Source organism: Harmonia axyridis, chromosome 4 (genome assembly GCF_914767665.1).
Source record: "Harmonia axyridis chromosome 4, icHarAxyr1.1, whole genome shotgun sequence".
Taxonomy (NCBI): domain Eukaryota; kingdom Metazoa; phylum Arthropoda; class Insecta; order Coleoptera; family Coccinellidae; genus Harmonia; species Harmonia axyridis.
In genome coordinates, this window is record NC_059504.1 from 36105245 (window position 1) to 36130660 (window position 25416).

General features: G+C 34.1%; 1 protein-coding gene across 4 annotated transcripts; it reads right to left on the reverse strand.

Annotated features, from left to right (window-relative positions):
- Positions 1–1356: 1356 nt before the first annotated feature.
- Positions 1357–13623, reverse strand: LOC123677478 (transcription factor E2F2-like). 4 transcript variants are annotated; one of them, XM_045614016.1, is made up of 4 exons: positions 13246–13623; positions 11277–12360; positions 8805–9075; positions 1357–3937 (listed from the first exon to the last, which is right to left on the reverse strand). In XM_045614016.1, exons 2-4 carry the CDS (start codon positions 12255–12257, stop codon positions 3816–3818), a joined length of 1374 nt encoding a protein of 457 aa, XP_045469972.1. In that variant the 5' UTR covers positions 12258–12360; positions 13246–13623; the 3' UTR covers positions 1357–3815. The 4 variants fall into 4 exon arrangements, with proteins under 4 accessions (XP_045469972.1, XP_045469973.1, XP_045469974.1 ...); XM_045614017.1 differs by lacking the exon at positions 13246–13623 and adding an exon at positions 12879–13152; XM_045614018.1 differs by lacking the exon at positions 13246–13623 and adding an exon at positions 12687–12841.
- Positions 13624–25416: the final 11793 nt, after the last annotated feature.

Sequence of the window (25416 nt, forward strand, 5' to 3'; positions counted from 1 at the left end):
CGATTCTGGGTTAGTGGTTCCTCGTTGCGGAGAATCTTCAGCTTCCTAAGTGGCTTAGTGGTTAGAGGTTACGAGTTCGAGTCCCGCTCGAGGAGATACTTTTTCCAGAATTGAAAATTTGTCTGCACGCCAACATACTATTTACCTTATAATAAGTTTAATTATCATTTTCTAACAATATAATGATATTACTGGCCGAATTTCTGCCAGTCTGATTGACCTCTTAATGAGTACGATCGTTATTGATCAGTTTGATTACAAATTTTTTAAGAACTTAGAACATTAATAATCTATCTATATTCTGAGGTTAAAAGTTTTCCGAAATAGTCAGTTAACCATTGCCAATACAAAAAATGAGAAAAGCGCTATATCTGTATACCTACAATATATCTCTGAAAAAAAAAGAAATGAAAAGGAAAGCTTGAAGTAGAATTAAATTCGAGAATAATGAGCAAAAAAGTTTGAAAAAATATACCCAATATTTCAATGAAAATACATCCTATCAGATTGAGATTTTCAGTGTCTATAAGTAGAATATTTATTTCAAGCTTTGTGCAAAATTTACCGTTATAAGAACTGTAGTAAATTAAGCAATTCTTGAATTTTCCATATTATCCTGGTTATTCAATGAATATGAAATTCTGCTCAAGGCTTCGAATTGTCATTCTATATCCAAATTCAAATTTCCATCGAAATCTGCAATTCTCAAATTAACCAAAAAACAAAATTGCCTTTGCTCGGATTTTGTCTATTGACGAACTTGACCGCGTTATTTGAGATCCGAACCTACCCTGAAAATTTCAAGTTTCTAGCTCTTTACAATTTTTCACAATGCAAATAATATTTTCAAAGAACCCGATACTTCTACAAAACCAAATACCCATACCAAATTACATTAACCTCAGAATGGTAGAAACCAAGATATCGAGGTCTGGGCTATTTCAGGTTAGTGCATGATCAAAGCAATAAAAACATAATCTGAAAAAGCATAAATTTTTGTTAAACCATCTACAACCCAAATCAGATACTCCAATCAAATTTCATCAGAATCGAATTTGAATAATGGAAGTTAAGGCTATTACAATTAGTTGAAACCAAAGATGTTCAGAATTGTCTGAAATGCATTATGCAAGCAACAATTTGGAATTAAGACTAAACATACTTTCATCCTAAAAATTATCACAAAGCTTCTATCTTTGGTCGACTGTGAAGTAAATTGTTTACAGGTAGAAAATGAAACTGAACTAGTCAAATAGATTTTTGTCACGAATCCTTCCAGTCTGTTCGAAAATTGTAATCAATGACATAAAAACAACCTAGTCAAAAATAATAAATAATAAGAAGAAAACCAGCCTACATTTGTGCATCTAGGTTTATTTCAGACAGTTACTTTATGTACATCATAAAAATTATGTGATGTCTACAGAAAGTACAAATAATGTTTAAGGCCTCTACTGGCTTGGACAGTTATATATGAAAGTTAGACAGTAAATTAATAATTTGTTTATTTACAAGGACATAATTAACATAAAACTTGCCATAAACGTTTGAAGTTAATTATTAATGCAAAAACAAACACCACTAGTGAACATAAGATTGTTTTTGATGTGTTATTTAATTTGGTGTTTGTCAATTATCCTCAAGACTAGTAGTGAAATGCAGAACTAAGTTCAAAAATCCGCCTCTTGAACACTGGAAATATTTCAAATAAAGATGGATACTATGTACAAAAAAAATGTCTGGTCCCCTCTCTTCCATTAACAAATATCATTAAATAACAATGAAGTAAACTGTGATTGCAGAATTCTGAAAATACAAGTCTTCAAAAATTTGAATCTTTTTATTTACAACTGAACATTTTTGAAGTCTTAATTAATTTAACATTGTAATAAATCATAACACTGAGCTATACAATCAGTGTTATCTCAAAATTGATAATGGGGAAATAAATTAAGAAAAAATATAAATATATCTGTAAATTAAAATTTCACAAATTTCATGAAGAATTTCCAACATTTGAACTGAATATCTCTTCAACCTCAAAATTCAACAAATAACAAATAAAACAATTTAGACAATTTTTCTTGTGCATATTACTTAATCTGTCAAATTAAGAGAAAAACCAATGCGAATCAGAGTACTATTTATTCAATTGGATGTAAGTGAAGATTCCAAATATATTAATCAAAATTTCATGTTCGATTTTTTTGGCATTTTCAATTTAATTAATTGAGTGAAATATGAGGAATTCGGGATGTACTCGATAGATTCACACAAAAATACTTTCTAGCTATAATAAAAATATGTTCGCAATTGCGAATTAGCTGGATCATATCTTAGTGCTCACCTAAAATAATTAGTAACAATAACAAGAATAAAAGGAATCTGTAATGTTCTAAAAATTAAATAGTAGAATAATTAAAACTGACAAATAATGTCTAATAAGCGTGTACAGTCCATATTTACAAAATAAGTTTCCAATGGCACCATATGATTCCATTTTTCAACAAGACAAGTTCCAAATGAACTTAAAATTTTGTTCACTTTTTTACAAATTCATAGTTAAAAATATATTTAAAATAAGTAGTCCTATTTCAAAAAATAAGACCAAATATTCAGGCACATATTGATCTTATATTTTTAATACTTGTATAAATTTTATACAGTTTGCTTTCCCTCTCTATAATAAAAAATAAATATAAATATTATATGAAATCATCGAGATAAAGATATTCATCGAATTTTCAGTGATATTTCACAAGCGATTTAATTTTTGGATATGCAACATATCTACTCGAATGAAAATACGAGTCAGGTTAACACAAATGAAAATTACATATAAAACCTCTAGCCTATTAAATGAAAAAAAAAAATTGGTTTTATCGAATATAGTTTTTAAACCATAAATATCAGGCTGTTCCTCAAACTTGTTCACTATTTCTCCTTTTTTAATATTTTATAGAAAAGATAATGTTTTTTATAAGAGAAAGATAAAAAAATTAATAATTAGGTTTCAAAGATGACAAAACAGATTTTCCCTAATGCAAAAATATATTCAGTGAGAAAATGTTAAAAACACAAGGATGAATGAAAATCTGTGAATGTGTTATTCCAAAAATTGAACAAAATATAAAATGAAAAATTCAATAGACCACTTGAAAAATTTCTTCTTTTTTGAAGTTTTCAAATTTCGAAGATGTAAACACCAAGAATATTAGTGTAAAAATATCTCACTATATTGAATTGAGTAACTGAAAGCACCGATGGTTGAAGTACCGATAATATTATACAAATACAAATATATAAATATATAAAAATATTAAGGACATCATTTCAATCTTATTATTTGTGCATAATGACCCTTCATAAAATTTCTTGGATGGTCTTCAGCTTTTGGAATCATAATTCCAAGAAATATGTTCTACATTCTCCAAAAAATATTCAGTCCCTTCTAATTGCCACAGTAATCCAAATACATTCATAAGGAAACAACAAAATCAATTACGAATGTTTAGAGATTATTTGCAATAAGTGCACTTTGTACTTGAATAAATATTCTTTAGGCTAGGTGAGTTATTCAACTGACTCAGCACCAATGTCAGTTATAAAAACTTGTCAAATACAGCAAATTAATCTCACAAGTTTGAGGTTGCTTGTGCTGTTTTTTGTACATTCTTTTCATGACAAGCTCATTGGAATCTCAATTAGAGGTGCAAGAATACACAAAAAATTGTGATTATCACTGAAAAAATGATTGATCTCTAAAAGTAAAAATATTTGTACATGAGCAAAATTCAATGGAAATTTTTTATTTCCTATAAGAAATCAAAGAGATCTGCTAATCCCTCTGATGGGTCCATACTGAAGTTATAATCTGTCTGTATAAACGTTTCCAAAGGTACAAAAGGCTCGGCACACAACAAAGGATCCACCAATCCTGGAATATCGATATAATGAAAAAACAATTTTAATAAACAGCCACCTAGATTATTCATCAAAATAGTAGGAAGATCTGAATTTGACACTAGTTTCACTTCTCATTGAAATAAAAATTATTTAGTTATACTGGGTGGTTTTTACAAGTTGAATCAGTCAAAAATCCTAAAAAGGAAGATCTTACAGAAAACTGTTTAGAATAAAAGCTTAATGGTATTGAGGGCTAAGTCCGATTTTTTCAGAACCTTGATCATTTGATTCTCACTTCTGAGGGGTATGGGAGTCAACTTTGGAATTTCAAATGTTATCCTCTATTTTTCATTGCACATTCGTATTTTATGGCAAAAAATACAAGTTTTGTACAAACAATTTTTCACAAATTGTCACAGATCACTCTTTAATTTAGTTTGAATTTTTGGTCTAAACGACCTAAGTATCTGTTCTATCAATCATTCACATGACATTTTAGTTGTAAATTGTCCAACTATTGGTGGAAACAATGAAAAACGTTCTGCCCATAAAAATAAACAGCTTGGCGACAGTACAGGGTGGGCAAATTTCGATGTTTTAGCCCTACAACTTTTGAACCAGAGGAGATAGACAAAATCTGATACCCACTTCTCGATCTCTTTTTCTGAGAAACTAACAAGAGTAGTATTCATTTTTGGCCACCTTCTTTTGTTTTCGAGTTATAAGCGAAAATTGTAAAAATGGCGATATCGAAAAACATTTATATCTCCGCTAATTCTGAGGATAGAGCTCTGAAATTAAAACATTATACAGGCACTTTTTTACGTAGAATCCAGTGGCGTGCACGACTTTCCAAAAGGGTTTTTAGTTACGAAGCTATGACCCAAAGTTATGTTTTTTCAAATGGGAACACTAGATTTTTGTGTCATTTTCTGAAAGCTTGATTTTTCCTGATTTCAAAAATATATAACTCGTATGATTCGGATCAATATAAATAATAGAAAATGGCCAAAAACCACTTTTCACCTAAGAGTCTCAATATTTCTATGGTTTCAACTGTTGATGAACACAGAAAAATTGAGCTTTCTATAACAAGAGCAGTGTCCTTCCGTCAATCTGATTATTTCTATGCTTTTCACTTATTTCTACAAAATTCGAATCTAGATGTTTTATAAATTTTTTTATCTAAAAATTGATTTGGAAATAACGGAGAAACCACAAGATCGAATTTTTCAATCGAAAGAGTTGTATTGAGATGCATGTATCAGGAGATTATTTACATAGGTCTCCAGAATCAATACGCACAAGTACCAATCCATTTTAAACGGCATATGAAACAATGCATATATGATTGAACTCAACATTTTAATTACGAAGGGACAAACAAGAAATAATATTTAACCTAATAATGATAACAATTGCACAATGCACACTCGACACCTCTTCTCGATATTTCAATAGATGAATATTTGAAACTGTGTTCAAGCTACCTAGGAAACTTTTTCCAAGTTCGTTTATCTTTTCGAAACTATTTGTATAAAATAAATATAGATTCGAATTTTGTAGAAATAAGTGAAAAGCATAGAAATAATCAGATTGACGGAAGGACACTGCTCTTGTTATAGAAAGGCTCATCAACAGTTGAAACCATAGAAATATTGAGACTCTTAAGTAAAAAAAGGTTTTTGACCGTTTTCTGTTATTTATTTTGATACGATGTTATATATTTTTGAAATCAGGAAAAATTAAGCTTTCAGAAAATGGCACAAAAATCTAGTGTTCCCATTTGAAAAAACATAACTTTGGGTCATAGCTTCGTAATTAAAAACCCTTTTGAAAATACGAGCACGCCACTGGATTCTACGTAAAAAAGTGCCTCGATAATGTTTTAATTTCAGAGCTCTATCCTCAGTATTAGCGGAGATATAAATAAAATAAAACGAAGTAATTTCCACTATGTTATTTTATTTATAATGAATTTCCGCCAAGTAAGGACCGAATCCATTAAATAGGAGATATAAATGTTTTTCGATATCGCCATTTTTCCAATTTTCGCTTATAACTCGAAAACAAAAGGTGGCCAAAAATGAATACTACCCTTGTTAGTTTCTCAGAAAAAGAGATCGAGAAGTGGGTATCAGATTTTGTCTATTTCCTCTGGTTCAAAAGTTGTAGTGCTAAAACATCGAAATTTGCCCACCCTGTACAAGTACTGAAATTGAAAGTTCATCAAAAAACGTCCTAATTTGGAACGATTACGTTAACGTCAGTTAGACAGAAAATTTAAACTCAAATACAGTCACCTAAGACAATTTGTAAAAAATTGTTAATACAAAAATTTAGAATTTTTCCGTAGAATACGAATCTGCATAGAAAAATAGGTGTTCCCATTTGAAATTTAGAAGTTGACCCCCATACTCCTCAAAAGGGGAATTAAATGGAAGTGGTTCTGGCATAATATGCCTCAAACGAAGAAGTCTAAACAATTTTCCATAAGATGTTTTTTTCTGACTGATTCAACTAGAAAAAAATCACCTGGTATAGTAGTGGCCCTATAATAAAAGAAATCAATGTGTCTCAAATTGATCTTGTTTTTTAGCAATAAAAAATAATTCATTAGAGTTAATATAATACAACATAGAATCCAAAAAGTTAGTTGAATGAGGTTAATGCATTGAGCTGAATCCCATGGTGCTATGACTTTAAAAGCCACATGGGATTCAACGCAACAAATTAACAAGAAGCAGTTAGTCAGCATCAACATTGTTAGATTCAACATAAAGCAATGTGTTCCAAACTCAAATATATTCATAAAGCACAGGACCCTGCAATAATTTATAGAAGCAAAGTGTGAACGCATAGCTAGAACTCTGTCTGTGATGTGATCAAATACACACAGGTCACGGACATAGTTCCAGAACGCAATCACGAAAAGACAAGAATTTTAAGCAGTTATGAAATACATATTTACAATGTTATTATTTACAAGTGAATGTTAGATGAGGCTAGTAAGCATATTATGGCCCTAAATTATTTTGATTTTCATTTTGATATTCACTTTTTTGCTAAATGTTAATTCCATTTTGATATTTTTGAAATTTTTTCAAATGTTGTTTTAAATATTTAAATTATTTTTTCAAGAGTTGAGTACAATAACTTTGAATGAACTCCGCTTTGTTAGATATGTACTTTATAAATAAACTCTAACAAAGGAGCAATTATTGATATTATAATTTTTGTGGATAATCGAGTAATAAAACAGCTAGCTATAGAATGAGACAAAATCAAGTTTCTGTAATTACAAAAATAATTGAATGTTATGTTGGTGATTTATCCAATTAATGGAAATTCATTAAAAATGAATCGTACAATCGATTTCTACAATCAACTTAAAAAAATCTTTGTACAAAAATTAAATATCAATGTATTAGTTTTTCAGAAATTGAATAGAATTGAATCAACTATGCTTTTAAAAGTATGTATTGTATGTTTTCCAATAAGATATTTCATTTTGATATTGCATTGTAAAGAGGGGTCTATTGCCATTAACAATGGAAAATGATATCAGCCAAATGGCTACGGTTGCAGCATCATATCCTTTTCATGAACTTTTACATGACCAATTGGCACACTTGCGGCTTTATATCTCATAACTTATAACTATAATATTATATTATATTCACGAATTCCACCATCTTTAATGTCTTGAATAGATTGTGGAGAATTTGCATAGACCTCATTTTTCACGTGGCCCCAGAAAAAAAAAATCTAAAGGTGTTAAATCGCAAGATCTTGGTGGTCAATTGTGATCACCTTTTCGAGAAATAACACGGCCAGGAAAGTTTTCATTGAAAATAACTATTGTTTCATTTCTTTTGTCTTACGTAGCACCGTCTTGTTGAAAATAAACGTCGTCCACATCAATATCTTCCTATTCCGGCCATTCCATTTCCACAGTTGCACCAGCTTCATTTTCAAATAAGTAAGGTACAATCACACCACCAGTCCAAAAACATTGAGCAACGCACACGGTTTCGATTCTTCACAACACTAACTTGTACCAACAGCTCAAATTTTTCCACAAGTTTCACTAATGCCGACCGAGAAGATGCTTGACGACGACGCAAAAGTGCTTTAGTTTTGCAAACTATGATTGCAAAATTTTCACCATCATTGTAGTGAATTTTAACAATTTCATCGCATTGTTTAAGTGTGTATCGTTCCCTCTTAAGTAATGGTATAGTTTTTACTTTTCAAATGTCCAAAGATGACAGCTTTAACAGTGACAGCTGCTTCGATAGCTGGCTATCCAAAATGGAACTTCTTATTGGAAAACTTTTTATATACTCTAACAAAGGACAAATTAATGTTATCTTTATTACATAATGTAACGAGTAACAAAAGAACGGTAAGATATAAAATGTGTTCAGTCCAAGTTAGTAAAAATAAAGTGGTAGTGGAAATTAGACAAGAATTTTTTAATGCTTTAAAATACTTCAATTTTCGAAAATATTTGACTTCATTACTTGAATTTTGTATAATTTCATGTTTTAAATATCAAAAATAATTATTTTTGCAAAAAACTAATCACCTTCTAATATTTCACAAGACACTCAATATTTCACCATAGATATCAATAAATTCAATCAGAAAATCTTTGAAAGAAAAATGACACCCAAGCAGCTTTTACAGTTCAATAAAAGAAGTTAATGAATTTATGTTAAAATGTTTTTCAACTGAAATATCCATATTTGTGATATTTAGAAACAGAATTTATCATAGTTGATTGTAAGTTTATGTAAGATTGAAAAAAAAACAACATACATAAATCACTTCAAACAAGTAATTTTTGATACCAGTACCTTGATGAAGAAAAATTGAATTAAAACTGAACTCACCGGTTTGTGGTAATTCATTTTGTTGAATTATCTGGGGAATCATATGATTATCCCCAGAACTATTCATAAACTGTGTGGTATCAGTCTGAGCTCTTGAAGTTGAGGCATAACTTTCCAAACTACCCATTATGGGAGATAAATTAAGAGGAGAAAAGGTCAAACTAGAAGAAGTCGTTTCCGAATTTGCTGGACTGAACTTCAGTTGTTTTTGTGCTGAAGATTTTGATGAACTTGCATCAGAATCCTTAGTGAAGGACAGGCTTCGACATACCTGAAAAAGGTTTTTGTACAAATTTCCATAGGATTTTTTTTTTTAATTGAACAGAATGGTAATTTTTTTGATAGAACCTAAGTAGATCATCTAGATTCAGGTTCAATGTGTTCTCTTGAAAGTTTTATTATTGAGAATACAGAAGCATAATGTAAAATTAAGTCTGTACTGCATGAAGTGTGGAAAGTGAAAAAAAAAACAACTATTGGCAATATTTTTCGTAGTCGTTCAATTTGTGACTGAATTTGCTACTTTAACATAAACAAACTATATTTCAACTTTTGTTTGACAAAAAAGGTTCCAACAATGTTCAATTTTGTTCCTTATTTTCGAATTTTGGGCAAATATTGCTCTCAATAGATTGGGTTGACACCAGAGATCTTTCATAGAACACCTTGATTTTTTTTAGAGATATTCCAATTTTTTAAATTACAGAATTTTTGGAATAACCTAATAGGTACTGACATTTCGATAATTATTGAGAACTTCACTGGGTGTTCAAAATAAAATATATGGTATGCCATTTGGAATATACCTAATATTAACATTTGATAAGTCAATAATTCCTCTCATTTTGAAGTAAAGAAGTGAAGTTCTCAATGATTATCAAAATCTCATTCAAATAAATCCATGCATTTTTAAGTTATTAGGTTTTCCAAAGACCCTTCAATTCATGAAACATCAAGTTTCACGCATGACTCTTCGAAAAAACTTGGTTTCATTAATTCCTCGCAATCTGAATATAAAAAAAAAAAAATGATCCATAAAAAACATGTTTGGTCATTTACACTTTTTCGGTACACCCTGTCTATTTCCAAACAATTTGAAAATGTTGTATCGAAAAAAAAATCGAAAATTTCATCGCTTAAGCCCAATAGAACGTCTCGCCAATGGTGGAACACCCTGTATAATTGTAAGCTTGATACATAATTTCCTGTTGATTGCGTCACCAAAACCATAGAATATTTGAGCAGAATATCGAAAAAAAAAAACAAAAGATCCGACTAGGTTGAAATTTAGTTTGTATATGTAAAATAATCACTATAATATTCATGCCAAATTTTAGAATAAAATCAACATATTCTGATATCAAGATAAACTGAATCGACAACCTTCCGAAGTCAGTGCTTGGATTATTTTTTTTTAGAAATTAAACAATTAAGTCTCACATATTTAAAAAAGTTAATAATAGTATAAACAAATATAACTTCCAATAAAACAATTGACTGATCACAAACTTCAGAAGATCATAGGTCACATAATGGTGAATTCTTCTTCAAACGAAAATCAATGAATTGATGTTATGAAATATCGTTAAGACGCCACATTTCAAACATAAAATTTCAACCTTTCATTGAAAAAAATTGAATCCCCTAAAAAGGAAAATAACCATGAGGATTTGAAGTTTATGGCGTTTCATTTCCATTGCACAAGATGGCATCAACAGCATATTACATATACATAACCAAAATATCATGTTAGAACCTATTCTAACATGATATTTTGGTTATGTATATGTAATATGCTGTTGATGCCATCTTGTCTCCTAAGACAACGAAACAGAAGAGCGCAGACTTCAATAAATAATGATAAATAATGATAAATAATGTCATATCATATTTTAGATTAGATTGGTTGGACAAGCTATCCTACAAGGTGCAGTTGTCGTTTTTTATAGCAGTATCAAAGCAACTCAACCATTTTTGAAAACTAAATTCAAATAGTTCCTGTTAGCAATTTGAAAAAATCATGAATGAAACCCATAAAACTTGAGTTTAAATTTGCATTTGTAGTATTAACACAAATAGAGAAAAAAAATCCAATTTAAGACTTATGGACTTTTTCAACTAATTCATGGCTATCTTGAATGATAAATATTGTAACACAACACAAACTGAAACAAAAATATTTTTCTCTGAATGAAAAAGACCATTATCATATTCCGCAATACTTAATTATTCATAGTATTTTTTCATTTCATAAACTAGAGATGTAATTTATTTCTCTTAATTTAATTCGAAGTAGAAGGTGTGATTTCATGAAGCAGTTTCAATGTGGTACATAGAAAGTACACACTGATACCATAAAATAAGCAAATCTATTATTATGCAAATTAGCCTAGATAATAGTACTCTAGCTCCCCTTTTTTGAACACATGAAAAAGAATTACCCCTTGTTAACAGAACACAATCAAATCTTACCTGAGAAGAAATGGGTTTATGCAGAGAAGGACTTTCAAGAAGAGGAACTGGTGGCGTGAGAATATTGAATAGTCCAGGACTAAGCTTAATATCTTTCAAAACTGGATCTATAGGAGGCACAGGCTTAGGTTTATGGTGCGTCACATTCTCTGGACACAGGAATACTTCTATTTCATCACTTGTACTCTTCATCAAGATGCAATATTTCTCTTCAGATTCTGTAGGTACTTGCAGTTGAGTATTCGGTGGTGCTTTGATGGCCATCACCGTTTTATGTTTAAATTTCGATATAGATCTCAAATCTTGATACGTAACATAACCATATTTATCATCATTTAAATTTCTCAATTCAGTTTCTGCAGATTGTATCATTTTATCTAAAGCATTTTCTTGATTTTCCAATTCTTTCAACTCTGAATAGAGTTTACCATAACTGTTTCCCTTAAAACTACCACCTTTCCATTGAATATTGTTTTTTGACTTTTTCTCAACTATACCTATTCCTTCTAACACATTCGTAATGTCGTATATCCTTCGTTTTTGTACCTTTAAATCCTGTGAAGCTTTGTTCAGATCTACAACACCATTTGGGGAAGTTTCCAGTAAGATAGAAAATTTTTTAGTTAAGAGTCCTAACGAAGTGTAGTACCTGGTATTCTGTTTCACCGGTGTCTGTTTCTTTGGCTTTTTGGGAGGTGGAGCTTTGAATTCATGTTTGTAAGGTACTATATAGTGTTGCGATTCTAAATTGAGTTTTCTTTTAACAGGAGGTGCTGCACATGGTATATTCGATGAGATAACCTGATTCTGAGGGGTGGCACCATAACCGTGATCTAATAAATGAGGACTTGGAGTGAATTCACTTTTAATGCTAGGGCTAAATTCGTCTTTCACTTCCTGCTTTATAATGTTCATATCAGGAGTGGAGGGCACTATTTTATAACCTCTTGGGCTTTCATGTCTACGAATTATCCTCTTCATTGTTTAATTAAAACTTTTTCAACATTGAAACGTGTTTTCAATTCCAAATTACCGTTTATTTCAAACGATACACCCGGAACAATGGCCCAGTAAAACCAATAACCTGCAGAAAATTTCAAACTTGAAAAAGAAGTAAGTCTCATTCAAGACATTACATTCTTGAAGAAAAAGGATAAAAACAAAATACAATTCCGAATTAGCGTATTTTGATTCGTAATATCGAAATTATCTTTTATATAAAAAATCTAACCTAAACAAATGTCACTATGAATTCAAGATAATGAAAATTAACTTCACTATTCTATAATATGTAGAACAAACAGAGATACATCAATTTTTCGAAAATTGTGTCACTAAATGCGAAACTAAATTAGCATTTCCACATCATACTACCAAATCTATGGACGTGTATATGATTTAACAATTTACCAAACATGTGCTGATTAAATTCACCCTGCCCTTTAAATAGAAGGAGTATATTAAAAGTATCAAATGATTTGAATGAGTTTTTTTAACCCCCCGCAGCTTCAATCATCCGTCTAATACACCCATCACTTTTATGACATTTCTTGGGAAGTACTTACGTTGAAGCAATTGTTTAATCCAATTAAATTTACATACCTAGGATTTTTGTTGAATCACATTGAGTAGGAGGTTAGAAGATAAATTTATATGAATCTCAAACATAAAATTCAAGTAAGGCCCGTTGGAATTTGAGGGTTGATAGTTGGGTACATCTACCTACCCATATTTAGGGAGATAAAAATTCATTGCCTTATTAGACGTTCATAATGACAGAGAAAATCAATTAGACTTTAAGCATGAATATTTTAAAGTTTAATCTTTCTATTACCTTCAAAACAACAAAGAAAAAATGAATGTATGTATAAATAAACGATAGAAATTTAACGCCTTCTTCAACTAAAACCGCCATGGCCATCCCAGAAAACAATGGATTTACATCAAAATGTCTCAATTGAAATCTTACCTTTTTAAAAAATATGTATTCCACGGTATCACTTTACTTATCTAATTCATAAAATATAAATTATACCGACTGGATTTCGCAAAAATACTACATGTTCGTAGTCATCCAAAATGGTTTCCAAGCCACTTTGTATAAAGCAGCTGGAGGAACTTGGACTAAAACGATCTCGGAAAGCATCGAAATCAATTAAATTCCAAATATTATTAAAGATTCACATTCTACAGGATTCAACAAATCCACTGAACCTATTTTAAAGGAGAAAAGCTGACGATTAGGCGCGTAAATAAATCGAGAATGAACCCGATTTTCAGCCACTATTTCTCTTGAACTATAAACGGACACCTCCAACGAAAACATCTGCCATCTGTACCGAACATTGGCGCGAAGATAGGCGCAAGCGCCAGTAGGAAACACAACAGATGACTATCATATGATTTTGTTTTGAAATTGCCTTTATATCAAATTTTTAACTATTTGGTATTTATTTCCAAATATTCCGAATTAGTCATCTTTACGACAATAAATACTGCCTGAACTGATTAGGCATTTTCTGTTGATATAAAAATTTGTTTCTAACCTTCCTCACATCACTGTGAAAATTGTTTTGCTTGGCGCAGATCCGCTTGGCGGTTAACTTAAAATAATGTAAATTACATAATAATTACCTCATATTTTCGTACCTAGAATTTCTTATTAGTATTTTCGATAAATGGAATTTCTTATTAGAATAACGATTTAAATATGTGAAAACTATAAAGAATATATTGAATTGATTATGGTCGCTGAAAATATATGTTGTTTTTTAAAATATCGGTTTGGCGCTTGATATGAAACTCCAGTCTAAACTTTTCTGAAATCTTATTAATTTTTCACTAATACGAGAATATTTTAATTCTTTGTGTGAATCAGTTGAAAAGACACAAGTTATTTTGGATATTTCTTCTAAGATTCTTTACCTACTTGAAAAGGTATACCTATCTATTTTCCTGTGTCTGCTAGCTAGCTAAATAATCTACAATTTTTGAATAATGAGGCCGGGATGGTCTCAAAGGATATAAGGTTTTTCTCAATCAATGTGACGAATCCTTTTTCAAAGGAGATTCTGTCCATCCGGCCGGACGATAACTTTCGAAAGAAAGGACCAAGAAATTTGAAATTTTCAGGGTAGATTCGGATTTCGAAGGACGAGGTTATGTTCGTTGAAATCAGTAGCTTTTGGGCGTTCATTGAACACTTGAATATACCTATAGGTATACCTACAGCTGATGGCCTTCAAAAGTTCCAGATTTCACGGCAGTATTATTTCAAACTTGTTATCACTATAGGTGCCTAGCTGAAACAGATTATGCTATTTTCAAGAATTTGCATCAAAAACGCTGTATCTAATTGTTTTTATTTATTTATCTAAACTAATGTTTTATTACTTTATAAAATTTTTTGAATATTTATTGCCTTTTGTGAGATTTCTTATCTAAAAATTATATGAAACTTCGAATAACCTTTGGCTAGGAACTAGAAAAGACATCTAGTTTCATACCACGTGTTCCCATTGTGCTGTGATCGTGCATCTGGATATTGCCAATGACCGTTTTTCTTCTGGGAAGATCATGGTCCCCCTATAAATCTTCTTCGAGAGTAACGTATAGAAACTTAACGGCGTGGAAAAGATCTTCAGGTAAAAGGATCAACTATTGTAGTTACTTCCGTAGAATCAACGGTTTTTAGACATAAATTTAAAAAAAATTGTTTTTATTCAGTATTCAGATAATTCTTCCAATATTTCAAAAGTTATATACAGGGTGGGGTCAATAGTACTCGATCGGTCGAAAAACTCTTGTAAATTTTGGGCTAGGATGAGAAAGATTCAAATTTCGACAGAATCGACAGCACTCAGCGCATAAGCTTTAGTTATTTTTGATTCTGTAGGTGATAAGGAGGTGCATAATAATAATAATAATAATCCATTTATTTCACATATAACAACCACATATACAAATGATTATGACTGTGAGACATGTCCCAACCTTAATAAACTAACAAAATTTTACAAAAAAAAAAAATTCGGAGCAGAGTAATATAACATAAAAATACAGAGAAATAAATTTCATTCAAAAATATGATCATAGTACTCTGACAAACAGTATGGCTCTAGTTCTAAAAGAAGAGTTCGAACTTGTTTTTTGAAAATTTTTTCATTGTTGAGGACCTGCAAGTTTTGAGGTAATTTATTGAAAGCCGATATACTGGAGTAAACGCATCCTTTCTCAAATTCAGACAGCCTATGATGGGGGAATATGTAGTATCTATAGGTTTCTTACACTACGTGTTTTCAGTCTTTCAAAAGTACTTTCATTTTTATATAAGAAAACCTTCAACTCGTATAAGTATAGACCTGTCAGAGTGAGGATATTATTAATTCTAAAATGATTTCTACATGTTTCATTGTATTTCAATCCCAACATGATACGGAGAGCGCGCTTCTGGATGATGAATAAGTCGTTAGCTTCCTTACTTTTTCCTCAAAATATAAGTCCAAATTTAATACGGATTGAAAATTCGAGAAATATATAGTTTTCAATGTAGTTACATGTGTTGAGTATTCTATTGACTTTATCATTCGGATTATTTCTAATTGCTTAAATTTCTTTATACTGATTTCGTAGTTTTATGTTAATGGAAGAATATGTGTCTTAGTTATAGAAAACTTTACACTAAAATTGATGTCGAAGAAGATGTCGAAATGTTGATACGTCACCATTCTCAACTTATTGGCCTTTATCCTTCGACAACGTGGAACTACCTGGACAATTTTACGTAAGGATCTTGGTTTATTACATGCCTGTAAAGTACAGCCCGTGCAAGAATTAAAGCTAAAAGGCCATCGTTTACGTCGCATTTTTGCTGATTGGGCTAATTTGAAACTGTCCGAAGTGGTGACAAGTTCATTTCCAGAGGTGATCCTGTTAACTGACCATAACCACCTCGTTCGTGCGACTTAACACCCCTCGATTACTTTTTATGTTTAGTCATTGGTTTATGCCGATAAATCAGCTTCTCTTGAAGCATTGAAAACCAATAGGTATTCAAGCCAGCTTTACGGCCAGATTGTCCAGATTTATTGAAAAAGTAGTGAAAAATTGAAATGATCGAATTGACTATGTATATTCGCGGCGAATTTATGCTAGAAATATTTAAAAAATAAATGCCATGAAATTATCTACCTGATTATAATTAAAAAAATTCATTTCAACAATATTTCTCTCTTGTTTTATTATTCAAAGTTCTCAAGCTCTTGAAAGAACACCCATTATTTACAATAGAACCGAGTAGGTTGAAATTTAGATTGTATATCCAAAATTCTGAAATAACCACTCTAATGTTTAACCAAATTTCAGGAGGACAGCTTCCAAATGCGTATGAATGACAAGCGTTCAAAAGCTCTTCACGCCAAATCAGTGCTCTTCTCGAATTTCTTATAATGACTACTTGTTCACAACTATTATTTGCTCAGGATAGGTAGATACTTCATATTTATAAAACAAATGAGGGAAAGTGTAATATATAATCATCTCCGATTATCACCTTATCTCATTGAATAATTGGCACCCATGCTTTTGTGAAGAGTGAAGTCTTGGCTTGAATAATGACTTTGTCAATATATTCGTTTCTTATCAGAAATTCAGATGAAACCTTATCGACCTCAATAGAGTTACTCTACCGTGCTCATTATTATTAGCGAGAATGCCGCATTTGAATTTTTTTGCATTTGAGGTTTTAGTTTCTGTGGGTTCTTGAGTACATTTTTTTTTTAATAACATAGTTAAACTATTATCGTATTATGTGAATACGACAATTTGACTTTGTAATTAGCTAAAAACCCAAGAACCCATAAAAACGGAAAACCCAAAAGCATCGAATAAAAAATTTCAGATACGGCATTTTAGATTTCTCGCTAAGCACGGCAGACTTGCTTTGTGACAAGTTCTCTAACGAAAAAATGTCTAATTTTGATGTGCTTCCTATTACTAATTACTAATTAGGAATTAATCTAGGTAGGTATCCATTATCAGAGAATGACAGACGATTTATGTCAAACGCATACGCCGAACAACTTATTTGTAGGTTGAAATCATAGAAGTATCAATAATATAAAATATAATAATGATAAGTATATATATATATGGTTGAACTACTTATAGATTCGGTAACGTACATGCACTTTTTTAATAACATGACCTTCTAAAAAATTAGACTGACACAAAAAGTTGTGGCATGTTTCCGCCTACCCGAAAGTCGATGAAACAAATAAAGTAGATAGGTTTTGTTTATTGCACAGCATACGACCGACATATTTGTCGATACAGCGATGTCAGATTTGGAATTTTTCCATAGAATTGGGGAAATTCGTTATAAAAATTCGGAACGCTGCAAGGCCGATGGTTTTAATTACAAGATTATTGTACTTGAAACTGTTTTCCACAGGAAAAAATCAAACTGAAAGTATTTTGACAATTCAGTATTTCATGAATACCTCAGATGCCGGAAACATTTTTTGTTGATTCATTAAAAATGAAATTTGATATTTTACAACGTTAAATCCATAAAGAGGTGCGTTCACAGCGCATTTCCCTCGCGAAATTATTTCTCGAGAGAATTGCGACTAGTGTAGAGTGTATAGACGCTCCTTCACTCCCGAGTGATTGTGGTGAGTTGAGTTGGCCCTCGCTGCGAGCAGGAACTCACTCCAGTGTTCCCAACTGCTGGGAATTTTCCCTTTGCAGAAAATTTCAGCATCCAAAAGGGAAAAATGAATTTTTGGGATAACATAATATTTTAATAGACATTTATAAAAATCCTGGAATGGGAACTAATTAGATATAACGAGCGTTCATTTAAATTCGTGGTCAAGAGTGCTGTGGAGAATTAATGTTGAATTTCTGTGATTACAAGTAGCGCTTAGCTTGTACCATATTACTAACATCCCTAATAAGGGTGAAACCGGTATATCGCTATTCTCCCTTGATGACACACATTCTCCTTGGGTTGCTTTCGATTATGATTCCTACGTGGTGGCGTGGAGACCTTCTGTCTGACAATGGTTATGTTGATGGCAGTTTCCTATTGCTGATACATTAACCAGAAAATAGTTAATATCGTATGATATTATTACTCTATTGGAAATTATACTAAATACTGTACTTATTTTTCTTTACTAACATTTGTTTACATCATATATGGTACAAGCTAAGCGCTACTTGTAATTACAGAAATTCAACATTAATTTCTCCACAGCACTCCTGACCACGAATTTAAATGAACGCTCGTTATTTATTTAAATTTTGTTCTAAATTTACTTGACAACCTTAGAACACTAATTGCCAACTAAGTGGCTGGGTTATTTTTTTTTGTTCACTTAGCTAAATCTAAAGAACTTCTGTGATGATGATTTCTCAACTTCGACCTCAATTTTTTTTTATAAATTCCAACATTTTCTTTTAAAATAGCTCGTGTTTTTGTTATTTCATGTTAAAAACATAACAAAGTCTGTTCATTGTTTTTGTCTATATCTTCTTAATGAGTAATTCTTCAATGTTTGGCAATATGAGAGGTGCAGGGAATTTTTGCTGTAAAATACATCGAATATAAGAATTCCATCCATTGATGGAATTTTCATTTCAAAGCTTTGGGAACACTGACTTAGTTGGTTTTTGTCCGCGAGTCAAAGGGTTATACTTTTGGCGAGTCTACTTGAGCTAAGTTACGAGGTGCGCCCTATACCAGGGGTTAGGTGTTTCGTCTCGAGATCGCTGGTGGATTCTTCAGTTAGACTATCCAGCGATTTCTGCCTAAGACACACCTAAGATGTCTAAAAACCAGGTGTATGGACTGATTAGCTTTTGTTTTGCCAATTTTGAGAATATTCGTTATGTCAACTGTAGGTAGCGCTATCAACAAATTAAGATTCTTGTTATTTATTATTTATGAGTTTTGTGCCATTATGTACATATATGTATATCTTTCATTATAGTTATAATCTATGGAAGCAATTCTTGTAATTGAAATACCAACAAACTCTCTCTCTCTCTCTCTCTCTTTCTCTCTCTCTCTATTTCAAATATGTATTTGAATTCATTCCAGTAAACGTTTCGTGTTTTGTTTCACGACTTTGCACGATCATACTCGGTTACACATCGCTTTTGATTGGTCAGCATCGGGTTTTAATTAATGTATCCTTAGAATAAAGATATTAATGTTCTAAGATTATTAATGTTCTAAGAATGTATCCAATCAAAATCAACGGGAAAAGATCGAAATGACAAGTATGACATTGCGGCGCCGCTACGAACTAAAACTAATATTTTCAATGGTCGAATGTCATTGCATTCAAAATTTGAGGAGTGCATACACCATGGTTTTAGACATCTTAGACACACCCTCTCACCATAGTGGAGAGGTGACACAGTTGCATTGCAGCGACCCCTTTAAATCCGCCGGGGCCGAAGTTGTGTATCGCGTACACCCAAAGCGCTATCTGTGAGCAGACAGAGTCACTACAACTGGATATTCTTAATGCTTCCAACAGGCTACATTTCTTCACATGTAGTTGTAAGGGAGGTTGATCGAGTATGACCTCCAGCGCTGACGTGGGAGTTGTGTGTATAGCTCATAGAAGAAGATATAGATGAAGGTACCTTTATGACTACTAGTATTAGGTACCTATCTATATTTTCTTCTTTCAGCGTTCAAATGGGCACAATTCCTGTTCCATATCACATGTAGGTATATAGATTATCGATCCATCCATCGTTTTCGGGGTCTTTCTGGACCTCCTTTTCCCAATGGTGATTTACCCTTAGCGATCTTCATGATTCTTTCGTCTGCCATTCGGGTGATATGATCGTTCCACTGAACTTTCCTGTTCAGTACCCAATCGTTTATGTCGTCTTTCTGGCGTGTACTCCTGAAGGCCTCACGTCTCTGTCTATCCCATAGAGTATTTTCTGTTATTCTTCCGACTATTTTCATTTCTGCTGCCTCCATTATCTGGCGTGTCTTCGATGTTTTAGGTCTTATTTCTACTGCTTATGTTAAAATAGGTCTTCTCGGGGGTTTAGTGCCTACCGAGAGCATTCCTAGGTGGCAGATAGGAAGTGGCAGATAGCTAGTGGTAATCTACCGGATTGTGCATACCGTGGCCTAGGGTATTGCACAAAGGTGATGCCAGGCATGCAAGAAATATGCACTCATACCTATGTGTTCTCTGCAGACTGTAGCCATGTCTCGCGGGCAGAGATCACGTGTCGGTGGTATTGGCTTGACTGCCTGAACCGAGTGTATGAAAGACACAACACTTTCCCCAAGACAAGTGGGAACAGTATATGCCGAGGTCTGCATGACTAGTCTCGAATATATGAACTCCAGATACCAGGCGACCTTTGGTTTTAATGACACCCTCCAGGAATATGCGAGGCTCTACTTATGGTGATTGGATTTCCTTAGCTACTCGTGGGACTCATTATTCGCCAATGAAGTAATTTAATCAAGAAAGGGTCTGCACCAGCCCTGATGGGCCAAACATTGAGGAAGTTCAAAGCCTCATTCAACCCGGGGAACAGGGCACTAGTCCTGGCCCTGTGGATAAAGAAATGCTGCTGAGAAGCAGCGATTAAGAGGTCGTTAAGGGACTTGAGAATCTGAATGTGGAGAGGATAAGACTCTCCGGTGCAGCAAGGAGACGCATGAAGTTCTTGCATGGGGCCGGAAGAAGCAGGAGAGAAGCATCCAAACCGGTTGGTCCAAGGCCCCAGAGAGCAAGAGAATTAGGTCGAAGGATAGCCTGCCTAAATTTGAAGAGCCTAAGCGACATATGCAAGAGACTTCAAAAACCTCTCAGCTTCCAAAGCAGCAATATTTGCAATGGAAAAAGAGGCCACTGCCAGGCCTAAATTCGAACAGTTGCACAATAGACCAGAGTGGCTTGGGCTAAGGTGCCTAGACAAAGCCTCGGTTAAATGAAGAGCATTCAACCAAAACTCAAACCTTGGGAGGGGACTAAACTCAGGATCGTCGAGGAGGCTGAACTGCCCCACACGGAGATTCTGATTGGCTATTTCCCCAACAGTCAGGATCTCTCTAAAGAGCAGATTCTTTTCTTGATTGAGATGCAGAACGAAGATTTCAAAACCTACAACTGGAGGGTTCTTCGAAGCCTATCATAAGCTTTGGGGGGAGGTAGTTACTCCGCAGTGGCGTGGGAAAAGGGAATCAGGTGGCGTAAACGCTACGGTCTCCTCTGAATTGCCCAGGGGACGACAAACCCCATAGGGGAAAACGTATGGCGTGCCCTCATCAGATAAACATCCAGCACACAAAGACGGCCTCTGGTGCCTTATCTGGAAAACGTTGAGAAGGAACATTAACATAGGGCTGATACAAGAGCCATAGATCAATGGGGGCCAAATCAGAGGCCTCCTGAATACCTTATATCAGATGATATTCTGTAATAGGTCAGTAGGTCCAAGTGCTTGTCTAATACTCAGAAAAGGACTAACTTGCCTTCCACGTACAGAGTTCCTAACTAGGGGTGTAGCTGCGGCGCTGGATGAGGTGCAGGCTGGAGGGGGCTGGAAGCAAATAGTGTTTGTCTATGGTTACTTTTCGGGTGAAGCTGCCGGATCACCACCGGTAAAGTTCGAAGCCTCGTATAATGATGCAAAAAAGATAATTAACAAATGATTCTGGGCTGCGACGCGAATGCTCACCACACAGTATGGGGAACCATAGATATCAATCGTAGTACTTGCTTGATTTGCTTTTCTCTTATAACATGGAGATAGCGAATGTGGGCAATAGCCCAACCTTTATGAATGTAATCAGAAGGGAAGTAATCGACCTTACGTTGGTGTCATTAATTAGGAAAGAAAATGGAAGACACACTTATTTCCATATTATATTTTAAGACAGACTATCGATTTCGGCATTAGGTCAGCATCAATAAAATAAGTACTTTTTTAAAATATGACAGATATATTATAATATCGTTTCCACTATAGGTAGGTGTTATAGGTTGGTGATACCATTCACCGCAAACATGGTCAAGGATTGGAGGGTGTCGAAAGAACCATCCATGTCGGACCATATGGCAATCGAAATTGACATTGAAGCTACTGCTTCAACTGATGTTGAGTGCAGGATACCCACGAAAACCATTTGGGAACTCTATGCAGCCCATTTGAAGTCAGAACTGGAAGACCCGAAATACAACATCAACTCAAATGAAGAGTTAGAAGATGCATCAGCTCACTTCACATTGTGTTTGAAGGAAGCATATGGAAATAGCTGTCTACTCAGAAGGAAGACGATCTCCAGGGATGTCCCCTAGTGGAACAATAAATTAGAAGACCTCAAAAGAGGGTCTAGGAATGCCTTCAATAGCGACAGGGCAGCTGGGATGACTATCGATTGAATATAACAAAGAATTAAGAAAGGCCAAAAGGTAGTCCTGGAAAAGCTTCTGTGAATGAATAGGCAAAACAGCTTCCGCAGCTGGACTTTAAAAGGCACTATATGAAGGTCACCCCTATCCAATTGTCCAAATTAACAAGCTATGCGGGAATTTTACGATTGATCCAGAAGAGTGTCTAAGAGTACTATATTCCGAAAAGTGGAGGGAATCAAGGGTAGTATTCAGACCAAAAGTGGGCAGGAAGGACTCATCGAAGCCCAAATCTTATCGGCCCATATGTCCCACCTCCTTTCTCCAATGGATAAGAATAATATAATAGGAAATGTAAAACTCTACAATAATCAGTTCGCCTATAGGGCACTGTAGGAACCCTTCATCATCTCCTTGGAGAGGTGGAAGGCACCCTATCCGCAAAAGAGACTACGTTTGCAATGTTTGGTGACATTGGGGGGACTTTTGACAACGCCCTGCATGTCTACGTATATAATGCTGCTGAATTGAAAATGACTGTGGTGACTTGAAAGCGATGTCCCCAAGAAGGAGTACTATCCCCCTGCTGTGGAGCTCCTGGAGAGGCTCGCTGCGAGTGGCTTCAATACTCAGGCGTACGCCTATGACATAGATGTGACTGTGAGAGGCAAGCATGATAGCTCAATAAGTGACCGAATGCAGCACGCCCTCATCAGTATTATTTAAAGGTGGTGTGAGGACGAAACACTAACCGTCAATTCCTCAAGGACAACACTGATTTCATTCACTAGAAGAAGAAATCTTAACTTAGAACACCGGTTCTGAATGTACTGACTCTTAACTTTTCCAGTGAATGTTAATATCTTGGTATTACTCTGGATAGTAAGGTCAACTGGAGGAAACATATAGACAATACTCTTTCCAGGCCCACTGTTGCCATGTAAGTATGCAAAAGACTCTTTGGATAGACATGGGGAATGAAACCGGATATGGTACTGTGATAAGACACAGCAGTAGTACGCCCCATTGTCACCATGACATCTCTAACATGATGGACAAAACCGAAGAGGTCACCACACGCAGCTGGCTGCAGAAACTCCAGAGGCTGGCCTGTATTGGTGTCACAGGAGCTATACACACAACTGCCATGGTAGCGCTTGAGGTCATATTCGATCTGCCTCCCTTTCAACTACATGTGAGGAAATGTAGCCTACAGGAAGCAATAAGAATATTCCGTTATGGGAATCTCCGTCCGGGAAACTGGATTGGACACATGGGGATACTGAATCAGTTAGACTGAAAATTCCTGGCAAAACTTTCCGATGTGATGTCAACTATTTTCGATTTCGAAACACCCTTTGAAATGGTCTTTGAAGTCAGTCTCAGTGCAAAAATTTAGTAAATCGACAAAAGGTAAACGCATTGGGGTAAATGGGCCTAAAACGAGGATCTCTAGATCCCTGGGAAGTGAGCTCTCAATCCTGCAAATCGAGACACTAGATGTCTGTACTTGCGCCTGAGAGTATCTCAAAAGAAACCTCAAAGGGTGCGTATATTCATCACTACGGATAACCAGGCCACGCTGAGGTCCTTGGAATCGTATATCCAGAGGTATCTACTCTCGTGGGAGTGCCCTAATACCATAAAGCAACTGGCCAGAGGCAATAAAATAACTCTTTTATGGGTACCGGGGCATTGTGGTACTGAAGGAAATGAAAAAGCTGATGAACTTGCAAAAAGGTTATCAAGGTTAACACCCGTTCGTCCCGAGCCTTTCTGTGGGCTTTGAAAAGACCAATACAAGACAGCGATCCAACAATAGGAGTGAGACAAAAGATCTCTTTGCTCAGGTAAAGAAATTTGTGGAGCTTTCACCGACCTATACCAGAAAGCTCCTGAAGCTACCACAAGCTGAGCTTTGTTTAATGGTGGGACTACTGACAGGACACTGTCGGATTAGATACCTTTTGTACCGTATGGGTAAGACAGCACATCAGATCTGCAAACTCTGTGGAAAGGAGTTAGAAACAGCCGAACACATAGTGTGCAAATGCCCGAAGCTGACGGGCCTAAGAACCACTCAGTTCTGGATACTCAAGAAGTAATAGCCAAGGATCCTAAGGATGTCGTTGGTTTCATTAACAGCAGCGAAGGCCTCCTTGGGTTTGTATGAATAGGTAGAATAGGTAGTTAATAACATACGAACTGCATCATCCGCATAGCATATAACTTTTATTTTACTGGTTTCCTCTTTCTTGTTGATCACTTGAAATTATTATTGGAGTAGAAATTGGTCTACATCAGTTTCCTATTTGAAAATGATTTAACCTTTTTCTTGTAATAGGTTTCTTGGTTCACTCATATAAATCCATCTTCTTGTCTTTCTATTTACAAACGCTTTACACGTTTTTTTGAAAAAAGTTGTTTTTTTGACTCACTAATGACGAAGCCAATCTCAAATTCGATTTTGTCAGTCTGGTTGGATGGTCGAAAATACAATAACTTTCAAAAGAAATGTTCATCGCGTCTCCAGGACCAGAGAAATCAAATTGGCACATGAATGACGAGTGCTCCTAATATTCTGATATCTCATATATTATCAGCATTCTTCATAAAATATGTAAAATAGATTAGGGAAAAATTTAAAGAGAAACATCGAATTCGAACAAGCAATAATGACAAGATGTCTAACACGAGAGATTAAGGCTCGAGAAATAAGTTTCAAGAAGAGAGCT